General features: G+C 45.0%; 1 protein-coding gene across 3 annotated transcripts in view; it reads right to left on the bottom strand.

Moving 5' to 3' along the window:
- SRGAP1 (SLIT-ROBO Rho GTPase activating protein 1) overlaps window positions 1-7,091 on the bottom strand; it is a 138,032-nt gene extending 130,941 nt beyond the window's left edge. For all 3 annotated transcript variants that reach the window (XM_059472736.1, XM_059472738.1, XM_059472739.1), the window contains exon 1: window positions 6,846-7,091. In XM_059472736.1, coding sequence (XP_059328719.1) covers window positions 6,846-6,912 — 67 coding nt within the window. In that variant the 5' untranslated portion in view covers window positions 6,913-7,091. The remainder of the gene's footprint in view (window positions 1-6,845) is intronic.
- Window positions 7,092-18,099: the final 11,008 nt, after the last annotated feature.

Raw genomic sequence — 18,099 nt, 5'->3', positions numbered from 1 at the left:
TGAGAAATAGTGACAGAAGAGAAAAAAATGAGAGGTAAGGAGCTCTTGAAGAGATCTTCCTTGATCAGTTACAAAACTGAAATTAACTGAAAACGGCTTGAGAATATGAGTGCTTTGCCTGGACAAGATGGCTTAGTGGGCAGAGCATAGGTAACACACCTTTAGCCTCCCAGGTGGCTGTAACTAACCTGTACACATGTCAATGTCTACAAGAAGATGACTTCCAGAAGTTGGAGAAAACAGTAGATTCCAGAGGAAGTAGTGCCTCAGGATTATGGCTCCATTACAACAGATCAAAGTGAATTGTTTGTCTTAGAGCATTCCCACAGGACCAAGCCACCACACAAACTGCCAGAACAGCCTGCAGTTGTTTAAGTCTTGGAAACAAAGGAAAAAGCAGTGATAACCAACTCCTTCAGTTTTGGCGCCAGATATAGCCTTCATAATGTAAAAGATACACAGCAAGCAGTCTTCCTGTGCAGACAGCTCTGTCTCTTACTCAAGACATGGACCCATGCTCTCAGCAATGGCCTTCTGTCCTTCATCCCAATATCTGCTACTGCAGAGCCCACCAGCCTCATCCCTGTTACTGGTACACAAGCAGCAATGCCAGTCATTGCACCCTCAACCTCTGCCTCCAATTTTCAGCTGTTGCTCTTCTTCCACATCCATATGTATATACCTACACACATACTCCCACAATCTCCTGAACATCAGGGAGTGTGGCACAATGCCCAAGAGACAAAAAGTGGGGAAAGAAAAGATGCAATAACTTCAGGAACAAGAGGCCATTCATGACTCGCAGCTCCCAGACTGAGCAGCACAGCACAAGGTCAGCCAGCCTTGCCCCAGAGATGGGCAGCACTCGATCACATCAGCCCACACAGCTCACAGCATGGGGCAGATCCCTGGAAGGGTCATCCATACATGGCAGGCTGGGAGAAGCACTCCCAGAGGAAATGCTGCCTAAGACTAAACCCTGCAGGAAGCAGAGGCAGCAGCACCCCGAGCACAGGCAGCCCTGCTACACATTTAGCCTAATCACTCACACACAAACAAACCCCCACACTCCAAAGCCTACTTTGCCCTGTGAAAGCCAGCAGTAAGAGTAGATTAGACTCTAATAGGGATTAATACAAGTCAAGGTAGCAGCAATTTCCACTAGGGAGACCACAAAGGTTAGACGTGGGATAGCATGACAGGTAGATGTAGGAAGGGTTGGGAAAAAAAAGGTAAAAGGAAGAACAAGTAACACAGCAGAAGCTTGCATTGACACCTGCTGGCTCTGTTTTTGCTCTTCCTCGTGTCCATCCCTGCCCAAAGCAGAGATGAGACACGCTGCACTGTCAAGTCATGGTCAGTGATTTCTAACAGGCTGTGTAATGGTCAGGAGCAGATTTCTTATCCAATCTCAACAGCACTGACCCACTTTCTTCCAGCACTACCATCCATCACCTCTGACTGACAAGGAGTCCAGTTTTAACAAAAGGCAAAACCTAACACAAGTCTGAAGCAGAAAATGGAAAGAAATTTGGATCCCATTCTGTCTTACTGCAGCCACTTCAAAGCTATGTTTAATTTTATTAGCAACTAGAACTCCAGTTCATAAAAAGGTGACCAATAAATGATGATGGCAGGAAATTAAGTGACCTTAGCATGATTTAGAACATTGCTCTGCAACAGCAAAACTGCTCATAAGGTATGCTTGGAAAAAAAAAAAAGCCCCAAAGAAGTGATCATAAAAAGTTTCCAAATTGCTTCAGAGTCAGAGGCAAGTTAAAACTTCATGCTAGAGACTAACAAAAATGTGTATCGACAAAACACATGCATTAAATATGCCTTATGAGTGCCATACTGCCAGAAAGAAACACTGTTCAGACAATCCATTCACTGCCTACCTTTTAAAGTGTGCTATAGTAATCAAGACTTTATTCACCTTTAAATTCAAGTAAAATAATGTCGTTTCACTGTGCTGCAGGAACACAGCAGCTACAGTGTGTGGTCAAACCAAGAAAAAAAAGAAGTGTACTTTCCTGACTCTTTGTCATATTTTCAAAAAGGCATGAAGAAAAGGTGGGAGGTTTTTTCTTTAATTATATAGAAAGACTAAGAAGCCAAAGCCTCTGAAGTTCCTGAGTCATGACCTTTGGGAAGCAGGCATTTTGCAGGGCTCCCCCACAACCCAAATACTTTGGTACACAGCATAGTAATAAACCAAGTTCCTTAGTTTTCATTCCAAGAAAGCTGTGGAAGTCTAAGAATACTGAATATGTTGGTTAACTAAAAAAAAAAAAAAAAAAGAAAAAAGAACAAGACAAAACCCAAAACCAACCAAAAAACTGTTCTGTTTACGACTGAACTGTCTTTACTTGCAGATACCCCTTTCAATTGCATAGTCAACTACAAACCCAATAACCTTTGCCTGGACAAACTCATTAACATTTACCTGGACAACTGGTGTTTGTACTCTGAAAGGAAGGATCAGAGAGCTGGGAGAAAATGGTGGGGGAAAAGATAAGGAACATCATTAGACAATATAACTCCAACTGGAAAACAGCATGGAGAACAATATCCTTTCTGTATCAGACAAAGTCCTGTGTGTGGTCGAGTTCTTTGACCAGAAAAACTTCTGCTAAACCACACTTGATAAACTTGAACTTTTAAAACTGGCATCTATTCATCGGATTTTTTTAAACAAACCTCAAGAATTCTGGCATCATCCAAGGTACCAAATGTCTCATTACAAAGACTTCATTCAAAATAGCTATCAGTTTACTAAAACAACAGCCCAATTTGTACTTCAGAACTCAGCCTTTTCTCAGAGAGGCTTCTGTTGTTGTTTTAATGTGAAGCTGAAATTCAGTTTCACAATTCAGAATTATAATTTTCCATAAAAATTAGTTAGGGAATGTAATACAGACTACTACCAAGTTCTTTCTGATGAAAAATAGGAGTATTTTGTTCTGAAGAAGGCCATGCAAATATTGATCTTGGGGAACTGCTGCAAACTGCTTTTGGGCTTGCATTTCCACTAGGTCAATTCCAACTGAAAAATTAAGGTGGAAAAAAGGAGGGATCTAAGCAGCTCTTCCTCAGCCCATTTCAGTTGGAGATGCAGTAGTGTAAGAAGGCTGAGACTTAAACTGCAATGATTCTCAACAGTTCACACCATAAGGAGGATCTCTCTGAAGAGACAGGCCGGATAATTAGGCAGTACAATGCTTACCTAGTCAAAGCACATTTCTCCTGCCCGTGGAAGGCCTGTTGCAAGTCCTAAGAAGGCAAACATGCCAGCTTAACATGAAAGATCGAAAAGCTCTGGAGCAGTATATCCCTAATCCTCTTGCTCCTACGAGAGACTTATTTTTCAGAAGGATAAATTTCCGAAGGGAACCAGGTATTCAAGATCTTACCAGCTCACCCTTTACCATCTCAAGACACCCACTCACAGACATCAGAGGATGCTCCAATATTTCTTCACTAGTGTGAATTGCTCAGTAACTTTATCAATAGACACTACTTGACATTATCAGCAGTACCAAGGAGCACTGGTCCTCAGAACACAAAATGTAAGATAGGCTACTGCTGACTATAAATTTAATAGGGTCATACAGCAGAAATTTAATACCTGGCTCATAACTATACCACCAGTCTGTTGCTCATCTAAAAAGTATTCCTTCCACTTTCTAGCTCTAGTTGTATCTCCCACCTCAGCTGCAAGGTTGGCAAAACTATATCTAATGACTTCAGAGTGCAAATAAAATTACCTCAATCTTCAGAAAAACACAGATACAACTTATACTGTGGATGACCAAGAATATTTTATTCGTTGTGTTACTTTCCAGGCGCCTTTATGTCTACAAAGTAAGGTACCCATGCCATCATAATATTATTACATCCCCCAAAACCATACGTATAGGTATCCAGCTGGACAGATCTGACTTCAGTATTAAAACATCCTTAAGAAATATTCTTCTGCTTTCTATACAATATGCAGGGAAGTAAACACACTTACCTTATTGATTCAACTGGGACAGTTCTTGACAGAAGGTAGACTGAAGAACAGGGATGTTGCAAAAAAAGGTGCAATAAAATACTCTGCCCAACAAGTCAGAAGTACCTTGTTTACTTCAGTTTGACAAACATTTACAGACTTTCTGCTGCTCCTGCATGACCTCTACTAAAGCAATAGACAATCTAGTGATACTGCTAAAAATCGAAGGAGAAGATGTCAGTTTACACCACTCAGGAACCAGGCACAACAATTAACATCTGTTACTCCTTCCTATTTGAGGAGTTAAGAGTAGAAAAGCTATGTGAAGAATGGCACTACCAAATCCTCATTTCCAAATATGGCACCATACACATACCCTACAGGGCATGTACAGGGCAGGCCCCTCTTCCTTCAGTATTAATATTCAGACATAATCTCAGGGCAGGATTTCCAGCTGCACCCACCAGCGGCGTGGTTTCTGCAGCACCAACGCAGATGCTCAGCGAGCCGGGCTCAGTGCAATCTCACCCCAAGGTACAGGAGGTACAGGAGAGCTGCTGCACTCCTGTGCACACGACTGTCCAGAGGACCTCAAAGGGCCAGTCTGCTGCCCAGCTGCCCACATCCTTCAGCAACTACACACATCAGCAGTGAGAAATCAGCTAGCCATTGCAAACACCAGAAATCACAGGCAGCAAAAGCAATTTGGCCACACCCTTTCTCCTAACCTAATATAAGAAATTCCAAGCAGTATATAGGGATCTGACTTTCCTGAATTTACATTCCTTTAAAGCTATCTTGCTGGCTAATTAGGGCTGATTTCTTAGGCCTTGAACCCTCAATATCAAAAAGATTTTCAAGGTATCACACAGTGGTATCACTGCTTTTTTATACTATCACAGCTGGCGTCAAGCAGAATTATATCTTAGCACAGACAGTTCTTGACATCTGAAATACAATTCTAGCGATGCTGGTTGAAGAAAAAGCATCTAGCCCAGCATACCTTTTCAAACAGCTGCTGATCAACAATTCCAGCAAGACACTTGGGTGGGACCAGACTGCACACACCCCAGATCACCACAAAGAAGCAAAGAAGTTAAAAATCCTATTAAGCTATATTTACAAATGCCACCTCCCTCTGCAATTATGATGGAGGACCATGACACCAAAGGAGAGCAAGGTTTATCAACAGAACTTCATGCCTTCATCTTTAGTGTCTTTTGAAACGATACAATAGATGTAGCTGAAGGGCATGGCATTTTTTCTTCATTATTCAAAAGACTGGCATATATAGCAACTAGCTGCAGATAATAAAGGCTGAGCCTTTAACAATCAAGTTAGGAGGAGGCAAAGAACAGTCTGCACACTGTGCAATGAGCTTAAGATCTCAAACATTTTTTATGCTCACTGACCAAGACAAATCTGCACCATGTCCACAGAGAGGAAAAAGCGCCAACCCTTCAAGGGCTCAATGGCAGTGAATACAGCAGCTATGTGAGAACTGTCTTGGCCCTGCCCATGTCAGACAGACACTTGAAGCATGCCCCACCTGCCAGCTCAGACCCCTCACTGCCCACCTATTTGGCAGATCTCTTATTTTAAGTATAGATCCTTTCTTGGACACAAAATGACTTTTGATAGTAACAGGTATTTTTCACAAAAAGTTAAGCTTAAGAAGAAAAAAAATCAAGAACTACCTCTTTACTTTTAAGAGGAAAAACTCCAACAGAAGGACAAGCATTGCCTTGAAAAATTGATGTCACAGGATCAAGTGAGAGAGAAATATATTGTGCAAGTACACAAAGTCAATAAATCTTTCAACAGCTGAGGAGTGGTCCCTCCCACCCTGTTCCAGACGCCTCCTAGGGAAGGTCCCCAGCCCATGCCCTGTGGAGCAGGAAGGCTGTTCCTGAAGCCCACGGACCTGCATGAGGACATGCTCCATCTCTGCACATCGCAGACTGTGGGCAGCATCGAGGAGGGAACACCCTACCGATGTGAAGAGCACACCAGCATCATTTTAAAAAGCAGAGTTCAGATGTTGCATAGCTTTTTAAATGCCGTGTTTCACGGTCACATCCATCCCTGGATTTGTTGCAATTTATATATTATGCAATATTTTCCCCGACAGCACTCAGAAGGATGCGCACCAAGAGACCCACACCCCACTGCCATGGCGCTACTCTCCCCATCTCTGTTCCACCCAAGACACTGCCAGAAGGAAAACGCTAGGCGAGGAAACTCGAGGGGTCTGGAAGCGCTGCTGGCTCAAGCCAGGATCTGCCGGCGCTGTCCTTGGCACAATAGTTGGATGCGATACAGCGGGCGATGCGAGGCTGAAATACTTCCTGGGATGGCTGAATGGGCTCATTCAATAGTCAAGGGTAATTCTTTATTAGCCATCTTCTACAGCCCAGCACAGAAACTACAGCCCTGAGGCGAGGGTGGGAGACACCAGCCATGTGCCTCAAGAAAGGGGTATGGCTTAGCATTGTCTCTCGCCTCAGTAATTGACAAGCTTTTTTTCTTTTTTTGTCCTCCCTTTCCCCTTCCCTCCCCCCCGGGCGTTACCGAAGCCGGCGGAGGAAGGGAAGGTGCCCGGCCGGGGCCGGGCTGTGGAAGAGCCGCCGCAGCTGCCGTCCGGCCCGGCCCCTCGGACCCACCGGCGCCGCTCGGAGCGCTGAGGGGGAAAAGCCTCCGCCGCCCTCTCGCCGCTCCCTCCCGCCCCGAAGTTCGAGCAACTGGGACCGGCCGGCCCACCGGCGCTGGCGGCTCGGCCGGCAGCCGGGGAAAGGGGCCGGCAGGACGCCCGGCCCCCGCGGCGCTTTCCCCGCTACCTCCCCGCGCTTACCTTTCACTTGACTTTCATACTCCGCTATAATCTCTTTGTCCTTTTTGAATCTGCTCGGGGTTGACATTATCCACTCGCTTCTTCTGCCTCTCCGCCCCGTTCTAAATTATTATCACTAATTGTTCTTGTTTATCTGGAGGTGCTCCCAAGTTGTGTCAGGCGGCCGCAAGCCCGAGCGAGCCGGGGAGGTGGCGGGCGCTGGCCCCGCGGGAGCGCCGCCGGCACCGGAGGCGGTGAGGCGAGGAGCAGCGATCAGACTAACCCCGGCGCAGGCACCATCGCCTCCCGGCACCGCCGCCGGCAGCAACGCGGTCCGCGGCCCGGGGCCGCCGCAGGGCGGGGCGGCGGAGCAGCGGCCGCGGGGCACTCTCTTCCACTAGGCGAGGGCGGGGGCCCGGCGGCTGCGCCCCACCATTGTTATCTGTCCGCACACACCCGGGAGAGGGGAAGGGAAGCAGGGAGAGAGCGGTGAGCGGGAGGCAGGCGGCCGCGCTCGGTCCGTACGCCAGAGACACTGGTCACTGCTGCCGCCGCGCTCGCCTGGCTGAGAACTCGGGGCCGGCGCCCCGCCGTGACTAACCCCGGGCGGCAGCGCCGCGGCGCATGTCCCAACCTCGCGGAGCGAGCAGTCGCCGACTCGGGGCGGCTCCCCCGCCGCGCCCTGGAGAGGTGTCTCCAGGAATAAACTTCTCCCCGCCCTCCCACCACTGTCTCCTCCCTTCCTGCCTGCCCGCCCGCCTCCGGTCCTTGCTTGCCTTGTCCGCCCGCTCCGCCTCCCCCGCCCCGCCGGCAGCCGCTCACCGCCCCGGGCCGGACCCGTGGGTGCAGCGCCCGCTTGCCCGGCCGGCCCACAGCCGGAGGCCCAGCAGGCCTGGGGGCCTCGGGCTCGGGTGGGGGTGGGAGGAGGGACACGCCCGCCCCGCCGCCCCCATCGAGCACATGGTGGCCGGATGCTCTCGGGGGACAGGGGTGTGAGGCCGCGGTGCGGTTACAGAAGGCCCTTGATTCGGCGGGGAAAGTTAAAGCCCCGTGCTGCCGTCAGCGCCGAGCCGCCCGGGGAGGAGGAGCCCGGAGGGGACGAGTGGCCTTTGGGGACACCATGTGCCTCCCCAGTGCCTCCGAAGACAGGGCACAGCTGCACCGGTGTGCGTAGGGGTCCAGACACAGGGAGCCAGAGCTTGGCAGCGCCCAAGGGAAGAGCTGCACCCTCATCACGGCAGGTCTCGCTTCCACCGCTCTTGTCAGCCCGGTGGATGCAGCTCGTTCTCCAGGGCAGGAGCGCCTGTGTGGGGCATTCCCCGCATCTGCGGGAAACAAGCAAAGCTGGGCTGGAGGCCTCTCAAAATGATGCTCCCTTGAGGTGCTGTGCATGGCACACACGGGGCTGGCCCTGATGTCTGATAGTCACGTTCAATGTCAGCCTTAGAAGGATGGATTCTAGCCCAGCAAGCAGTGGTGCACAGTCCTCCCCAAAAAGCTAGGGCTGGGAAAAGGGGAAGAAGATCATCCAGAAGGGCAGGAATAGCTGAAATTTGGAGCATGGGGCCAGTTGTTGAAAGGGTGTAAGTGACCCTGGCATACCCTTGGTCTGGGGTACCTCCAACTACGGTGGGGACAGCCTCCTCTGCCTGAAGAGCTGGAACTTGGTTCAGCCCTTGGAGGCTGTGGAGGATGAGAGCTGGCTGCCAGCTCTGCAGGTGCAGTGAGACCATGCCTGCAGGAGTCAAACACAGTGATAGGTGCAGTGAGACCATGCCTGCAGGAGTCAAGCACAGTGGTTCACAGAGCTGGTAGCCACGCTTCTCTAAGGTCCCCGGCTGCAATGTTGGAGATGCACAAGGGCTCAGGTGTGGCTCAGGGTTGTACAACCCATTTTTCTTTTTCCCCCGACTGCTCTGAAACTTTGCTTTTGCAAAAGAGCTTTCTGAAAAAAGTAAACATTGAAAAAGCAGAATGATGGACACTGCTGCCTTGTGATGAGCAAAGAATGTGGCTGTCATTCATGGGTCAAAGCCAAAAGTCAAACCAGGGCACAGCTTCAGACTTTGAGGTTCAGGGAGGTCAGCTCTGAGGAGGTTAAAAGCAGGCAGGGGATATTCTGGAGACAGAGGGCTCCATTGATAACAGGTATGTCCAGGAGTGATTAAGCAAAGATGCACACTATTTACAATGAAATTCCAAAGATAGTGGCTGTATAATTTGTGTGGTGGAAGTTCCCAGAGATCCTGTCCTGGACAGCTAGCTCTGATGCTGCCAGGACCTGACTCTTAGGGACAAACAAGTGAATTGTGGGAAAATCTGCAATTGGAAAGGCTCAAGAGATTTGATCTTGAGTGCTGGGGGGACCTGGTGCTCAGAGAGGAATGGCACAGTTAACTTTACTCATGCAGACATTCTTGCTTGTGTTTATATTTAATTCTTATAAGCATGTTGCCTTGGTCTTACAGTTGGTCACTTCCACACCTCTGCATTTCAGCAGTAAGTGTACATCTGTCCTTTGCAGTTCATCTTTCATTAAGTACCATGTTCTTCCTGCCAGGGGATCAGGGTAACAGGATTCCTGTTCCCTTTTCCATCTTCATGTTTTGTTCTCTGTAATTTTATTATGTTTCTTCCTCCTGTCCTCCCAGTGCAATCTTTTTCCACTCTGATCCCAATCCAGATCACCTAACACTGTCTTAGTACAGGAGGTTATTGTTTAAAACCAATTTAAAAATTTAGGTTGGATAGTCAAATTACATCCCTTGAATAAGAAGCCCAGCCTCAAAAGAGCAGTCATCTCTGTAATCCCAACCACTTTGATTTTCATCTCAACCTTTGATGCCAGCATCTTGCTTCCTGGCTGTTTGAGTCCATCTATTTGGCTGGGGACTGGCTGATTTACAAGACAGTAGGCCGTTTTCCCTGGGAACATGAGGCACTAGCTGGAGATTAGCTGTAAGTCTTGTCTGGTCTTTCAGAGCACTGTGTTTTTACAAACAGGGCAGGGAACAGTGCTCAAGTCCCCTTCTACCCTGTGTGAGGTTATGCAGGCACCTCCAGCCAGGCCCGTCCCTTTGTCCCTTACCTAGGACTTGGGCACACAAACCATGTCAAAATGTGGTTGAAGGTGTAGAAATGTTCTGTGCATCCTCTCCTGAGTCCTGAAGGATGCAGCCCTCTCTTACCACTGAGCCTGTGCTGGAAAGACTGTGAGGAGAAGGGAGCAGAGAGAGGCTGAATGCCCATGCCAACACCATCCATTCCCTCTGCACTAGATCCTGCGTCCAAAGGATCAGCCTGGATCTACAGAGCCAAAAGAGAAGCTGAAGACAGATTATGTTACTGCTTGAGAAGATGAAGAAACCACCTTTGGGCTCTGGAGACTGACCTCCCTGTATTCAGCCATTCAACTCAGGGCTGTGTGTCCATAGCAAGACCACTGAGGAAGGATGGGCCAGGGACCCAGCAGGCTTGAGTGTGCCAGGCTTAGAGCTGCATAGATTCTGGATCCCTGAGTTAGTGTTGGACTCCAGGATAACCAGGATTGAGCTAACTGAGAAATCTGATTTTGGCCCCCTGTCCCTGTTCTCCCCCTGCTTACTGAGCCCCCCCTCCCCCCCTCCCTGCCCCGCTCTTCTTTAGGGATTGGCAAAGGATTGTGTGTTATTACATGGGTGTAATCTTCTTTTAAGATGTTCATGGCAGCTCAAGTCTCCAGACTCAATTCCGCACTGATTTACACAGCCTGCAATCCCATTGTGAGGGTGGTGATTGCACAGGAGCAGACCCTGCCTGGGCTCTGCAATGCCACGTTTGAGGTGACTTACAGGACACAGAAGATTATTACAGAAATGCCTGTCATTTGAGGCCTGTTCCCAAAGATCCCCACAGAGTTGCCATGAATTTTGAGAGCAGCGAGTACTAGAGCTGTGGAACAGTCTTGTTATATAAATCCCTGTGCACTCATGAATGATACTAGAGAAATCATGTTTATCCAGTGTTCTATGTGCTCTTACTGCTTGCAGAGCATATCAGGTCTTCACAGGGAGAATGCTATAGACATTTAAAAAGTATTAAGATAAAGCTGATGGAGAGCACGTATGTTGTTGCAAGAGACCGAGTTGTATCAATAATGCAGTGTAGTACAGTACTGTTGTGGTACAGTTCTGGTGCAGGGTTTGTGGACTGTACCTCAGTGTATGGAGTTAGATAATCTACTCCACCAGGGAATTGGAAAACCTGAATTATGTATGATAGAAGAGAGATGTGTTTATTCAGAGAGCAGTTCCTGCAATACTTCATACACTTAGTGCAAAAAGGAAGTAACACAGGCATGTTTGATTCTGCTTGCTTGAGAACTTCATTATTGCATTTCATTTGCACGGCCTGATGAGCTGTGCAGTATTTGGTTTCTTCAGCTGCTAATAAAAACAGTCCATATAACTGATTGCTGGAATATCATTGAGCTATTCTCTGTGAGTACATAATGAAACATTATTGACCCCCTTAAACAATAAAACCTTACACTATTTTTTTTAGTCAGAAAAGAAGACAAATAATTCATCTTGCTTTATAATTGCAGTCAATCAGTCATTTTACAATTGGACAGTAAGTGTCTAAGTGAAAGACCAAGCTTTAATTGAAACAATGAAACATTTGATTGTTACTGAAAAATCACTAAGAGGCACCATTGAAAGAGCTCGTTCAAATGTTTGTCACTGATAAGATGCACATTTCTAAAGAATCAAATCTATTTGCTTTGGAATGAGATTATTTTAGCAAATACAGTTGCTTATCTAAGATGTAAAACCAGTGAGGCTTTTTTTCTCTCCCCTGCCCCCAACCACTGCAGCTCTTAATGCCGCTCCGTGCTTATAAACTCCTGAAACATGGGGATGAAATCTGGGCTTATGGGGTTTGTCATAGGCTGCAGAACAGCCAGGACTTCACCCTGGCTGACCTGCAAGCAGATCCAAAGCAATCAGCTGCACCTTCACAAAAATGAAATGAAGACTGTGAGCTGCCCAAACTTTAGTAGTTCAGGAGAGACATTTCCCTTACCCAAGTTTCTCTGTGAGCCTAAGTTGTCACTCAGCTTTCATTGCCAGGAACAGTACTCTGACCACTGGCATGGGTATATTGATTGTAAGGGCAGGTGTACACAATTTCTTCCAGACACAGGAAGAAGGGGCATTCTTGTTCCTCAGTAAGAGTGTCTACAGGTGGAGTATGTAGAATTGGTTATGCTGGAAGTTCATGCTATACCATGTCCATGACCATTTCCAAGCCCTAGGCTTTATTACATACCCCCTCAGGTTACTTTTTTTGTCCATTATGCTGAGTTTTTTTAGAATCTAATGATCAGAATATCCATTTTGTGGGCTTCACATGCCCTGATTTAGGCAACTGAAGTCATATGCCCAATTCAAATGAGGGCTCCTCAGTATGAAAGAGACATAGAGCTCTGGGAGAAAGTCCAGTGGAGGACTACAAAGATGATTAAGGCATCTCAGTTACAAGGACAGGCTGATAGGGTTGGGCCTGTTCAGCCTCAAGAAGAGATGACTGAGTGGGGACCTCATCAGTGTCTGTAAATATCTGAAGGGAGGGGTATCAAGATGATGGAGCTGGGCTCTTCTTAGTGGTGCTGAGAGATAGAACAAGAGGCAACAGACAGAAACTGATGCACCTGAATATGAGGAAGAACTTCTTTTACTGTGAGGGTGACTGTGCCCTGGAACAGATTGTCCAGAGTGGTTGTGGAGGATGATATTCGAAAGCTGTCTGGACACAGTCCTCAGTAACTCTGTCTGAATAGGGAGATGGGACTAGATGCTCTCCAGTGGTCTCTTCCAACTGTACCCATTCTGTGATTCTGTAATTTAACCATCATTGGTTAAATTTTTAACCTTCAAAAGTCAATCAAGAGAGGTGGGCATCTGAAATTCACTTATTTTAGATAGTTAATTTAGTATAGATTTTGTTCCCATTTTCCTTAGTGTCATAACCAGAGGTCATATAAGACAGAAATTATATCCTCTTCATAAAACCTGAAAGTAATATGCTGAATCTTAACAACAATTAGGAATATTTATAGTAATTTGCTGCTGAGTAACATGCACAGCTAAGGGTATGCAGACTGCATTTGCTCATTTACTAATTGCAGTCACATTGGAAAGTAATCCTGCTGGCCGGTCATCTGAAGGAGGATTCAGGAAAACAGCCACTAGGTAACGTTTTCTGTATATGCGTGTGCACGCATGTGCATATACAGCCAATTTGCCATGTTCAAATGTGTGCAATAGCTCTCTCAGCATGAAATGCATCTGAATCCAGTGGAGAATTGTTCACATAGCAGAAAAAAAATCTTCCAAATGAAATCACTGACTTAAAATGTTAAGAGATGCTTCTGGTTCAATAAGGTGAGATTTCAGTCCTGGAGGACTGAAAGAGTCTGGGACTTGAACAAGCCTTGTGTTTCTTCTAAATCAAAAAGAAATGCACCAAACCCAAACCTTCTTACATTAGTTTCATTGCTATTTTGTTTGAAGACATTAATGAGACTTAAATAAGTGGTTGATATGTTAATATTTAGTTCTTTGGTTTTACAATTCTGAAGTGTATCTTAATGTTTCCTTGTTAACTTGTTAATTTTGAGCAGTGCTAATAGGATCAATGACATAACTAACATATAGAAAGTAACGAGGCTACTTTATGCCTTCTACTATTGTTAAGAATATTATCCTTTTTTATATGGTATTGCTATTCACTTCCCGACTAGTAATTAGAAGGAGGAATGAATTCCAAGTAATAACTTTCTCACTTAATGAGAAGAGACTGAGGCAATCTTGCCTTTTGGAAGGAGAAGAAATATAGAAATAATTGCATCCTCACTGCAGGGTTTGTGTTCTCTGTGGGGCTACTTTTGTTCTGTTGGTAGCCTTTGAGACTCTAGTATTCTGCTTCTGAACGTAATGAGCTGAATGCCTAATTTGTAGGCTTTACACACCTTATACCTGCCAGCTTACATACACTAGCATTATTCTGTATCTTTATCTTACTTCTTAAATTTAAGAGTATATTGTCCAGAGAAGCAGGAAGATTGTTTTTGGTTTGGCTTTTCTTTCTAAGGCTGGTAAGGGAACACCAGTGTATTTTGAAAGAACTCTTCCAAGTGAGCATAAGGAGCTGTGTTAGTGGTATTTAAAGTCTTTGATGAGCAGATAATTGCAACTCTGATAAGCATCTTTTGGGTTTAAATTTTCTGCTTGCATTGTTTGTGTTTGTTCTATCCATTCTCATCTAAAAATGAAATGCTTCTGCTACTTTATTTATTCCTGACCTTCTCATGCTAATGGTTTTGAGTGGAAAACATTAGAAGCTGGGTTATGTTTAAAAGAAGGAACTGCTTGAAGCAGCATCAGATAATTAAGAACATCACATTTTTAAAAATCAGTCCTACCTACTTCATCATGCTGCTGTTATCTGACTTTAACTGGAATGCTTCTATGAACAAGGCTGCTGGATTGTACCCTCAGGACTTAGATAGAGGAACACAACTGCCAGTCTTGCTATCCTTATATGGCCTTCATGGGCCATCCAGGAATCTCAGCTTTCTGGGCTGCTTCTGTCTGTGCCAGTAATTTAAAGGCTGCGAATTGCCTTCATTTTTCTCAAAAGGGCATTAATTTTGAAGCCCAGCAATGACACTTCAAATGTCAGCCTTGTTCATTTTCTCAGAAGCATCCAGCTAGTCTGCTTATTCATTAATGTGGCTGGCTGGGTGGGAACAGCTGCAGTCTATCTGCTTGAAAAAGTGCCTGGCTATTAATGGTCTATGCAGTGTGCTGTCCTTTCTCTGATTAAGCCCCTTGGTCTACCCTCTGGCCGAGCCCTTGCCTGAGAAAAAGGCATATGCAGAGGGAGGCAAATGTGGAAAAGGAAGGCTACTTCTGTAGCATCTTCTCTTTTGATTTTTGATAGCATGATGCTGCTTTCCTGAGGTTTTTTTTCTCTTAGCTACTTTTGCCTTCGCAGTTGGACAAAGACAAACCAGACTCATGCAGGAGGGGTGGTGATACCTGGGACTCAATGATCCTTGTGGGTCCCTTCCAACTCAAAATATTCTGTGATCCTACATGGAAATGCTGATGCCAACATAACTGAGTCTTAGACTGTGAAATAGAGGTAGGAAGGGAAAAATCTCCAAGATGGGTCTGAGGACACCCAGAATCTCTACATTTTGCTTAATACCACTTTAATTTCACTCAAAATCCCAGCTGCTAGCATGGCCGGAGAGCACTCCAGGGTAAGCTGGGTGGTGTCAGCTGGAACAGTTTCAGGCTGCAGAAGGAATTGAATCCAGACCTGCTTCTAGGGCTGCTGTCCCCTTGTGTTAAAAGACATCGGGATGTCCTTCTTCTGCCACTGGATTTTAAAAGACAAGGATTAACCTGAAAATTGTTCTTTTAGGTGTTTGATACTAATATGACTTTGTACAGAGAAGGTGCTCCTTGCTGCAGCCTCAGTATCTGGGTGGATTTTGAGGTGTCAATGATTCCTCAGCCAATGCCCTAGTCCCTGCTGCAGAGGTGTGGAATCACTGGGTGCTTGAAGGTGCCCATGTCCTTTGTTAAACCTGGCTTTCTGTCACATCCTCAGGTTGCAGCTGACCCTCTCTGCACACCTGGGCTGCTGTCTCTCATCAACAGGAGACACACAGTAGCTCAAAGGTAAAATACAACGATCTTAGCCTCACAACTGTGGCTTCAAGGTAAAGCTTTTAAGCTTTTATGCCAGAGTCCAAGAAGATGTGTCTCACATGGAAGAAAATCAGTAAGGAGTTCCGGAGCAATCTTTTTGTTTCATTTTTGGCATGACTAAGAACATTTCTTAGTCATGCCTTTTGTTATTTCTGTTCAGCCACCCAATGTCACAATAATTGGGTGTGCAAATATTGCAAACTGCACACAGGCATTTGTCTCCAAAGGAAGTTATTTTTATAAAGTCTGTATCTCAGACACAAAACCAAACTGCTTCAAAAATTCATTTTGACCAAAGTTACTATCTGTTTGAAGTGATTCATAGTTTTCAAAAGCATAAAACTAAAGATGTGTAGAAAATCCTTCCTGGGGGCCTCCAGGGCAGTTTCCAGCCGAAGCTGTTGATATATTTGAGATGTCACAGCTCCCTCCAGCGGGCTACTTCCAAGAGGAGGATTCTGCAGGCACCAACCCAAAGCTTCCAAACCTCAAACAGAAAATATTCAAAATATTTTTTTTAGCATTTTTTCCCCTGAATGTAGTAGCTGATTCTCCCTTCTCACAGTATAATAATATTTGAAGCAAAGACTTGGATAAAATCTGAGAAAATTAACGTACATGGACCAGATTTTCATATAGACTCAAACCAATTATTTCCTGTTGACTGCCATGTAAATACAGTTTTTCATTTGGAGTAGGGTGGCATAGCCTGTGAAACCACAACATGTGAGTTGTAGTAGGACAAGGAAGGTTTCCTATGTTTATATTCTCCAAGTCATCATTCTCGAACATCAAACTACTGCAAAGTTCAACACAAATGACATCATCTGAACATATGTGACTCCATGTAGGTTTGTTTTCATAACATGGATTACTGGTACTTACGGACCTTCACAGGAGCTGATGCCTTCTTTTATGAGTTTTCAAGTGTGGCAGTGGATGAAGCCATGTCCATGGGAATGACAAAGTCTAGTCCAACCTAAGGAACAGATCCATAATGGAAATGTGTTCTTTCTTTCCAAGAACCTGAAAACACAGAACAGTTATTTTGGGAGATTTCCAATAATTCTAATTCTTAGTGTCTTTTTTCTTGGGAGATGATGTCTTGTGACATAAGCACGTTATAAATATTTTAATTTTCACAAATACTGTAAACCACAACATCTATGTTAATAATTTTAGATTGATTATTTAATATTATTTATTTAATATTATTATTTGATATTAAAAGAAAAGTAATGAAAGGAGTTTAATGCAGTTCATTACTACTCCTTTCCAATCAACTTCTGTTCACATTACTGACTCCTTAGTAGTGTTTCAAGCTGTAGGTTTAAAAATGGGCTTGCAGCTGATGGATAGTGCTGGCAAACCAGGGAATGGATTGAGCATGATGGTTATAGATAGGTGGTTGCTGAGCCTATAAGAATCTGCATTAGATACAATGGTATCAGCATCTGGAGACAAAACAACAGCACTACATAAATCATGTGCAGTGTTGTATGTTCTCAAATATATAATATGTTGCCTGGCAACCACATGTCTCTCAGCTTGGAAAAGTAACTGTTTTTAATTATGTCCCTGTGATACTGTATGACCACAGAATTAAGAACACTGAATCTGCCTGATTTCTTTGAAGATGACATTTATTAAAAAATTATGCTCCTTTTTGAACCATCAATATGCCTTGCCTCAATCAAGCATTCTGTGCTTCTGCAGAACATGTCTTCTTTTCCCTGAATAGTTCAGGATTTATAGAATTTATAAAGCATCCTTCATGTAGTCAGGGCCTACTGCTTCTTCTTTTTTTTTTCTCTGTAAGGATGTGCTTACATCTCTCAGCTCACAGAGACAAGAAATTTGGGCTGTGTGGCTCTCCTGTGGCTTGGACTTTATCTTGTGTAAGGAAAGGCACTAATATACAGACCAACTTGGCACATACCAGTAGTTTACAACATCTGTCAGCTGGATTTAGGTAAGCTAAGTACACCTGAAAAGCTGGATCCCATATATATACTATATTCCCAGATTTCTGTAAACAGTAATTTCTGCACTGTTAAGAGTGGAGCACATTAGTAAAACATTTGCAAAGTCATGGAGCTGAGGCACGGCCTTCAGTGTACTATCTTCTGCAAAGAACATACCTGGAGAGGAAATTGTAGATATCACCCATCTTTGCAGGTCCAGCCTCAGTAGGAAAGGACTAAATAATCCCCTGGAGCACACTGCCTGGGACACCCTGCACCATGGGAGTCTCTCTCTATTCAAACCCCCTTTGAGTGGATTAGGAATAGCTCTTCTATTTTAGGGGTGAATACTCCAGCTAGAAGGTGAGTTATAGAAATGGTGTCACAATTTCACAGCTCTGTGGGGCCTTAAATATACTCTGAGATACCTGTTTGGACTGAACCTCTGAAGAGACTTAAAGAGATGCTTAGTTGCTCATAGGCAATAAATCTCAGATGAATGGAGATTTGAGCTACACCAAACAAATATTTTCAAGTGGCACGGAC

Source organism: Ammospiza nelsoni, chromosome 5 (assembly GCF_027579445.1).
Source record: "Ammospiza nelsoni isolate bAmmNel1 chromosome 5, bAmmNel1.pri, whole genome shotgun sequence".
NCBI classification, from domain to species: domain Eukaryota; kingdom Metazoa; phylum Chordata; class Aves; order Passeriformes; family Passerellidae; genus Ammospiza; species Ammospiza nelsoni.
The sequence above is the reverse complement of the archived record's forward strand: the minus strand, read 5'-3'. Positions and strand labels throughout refer to the sequence as shown.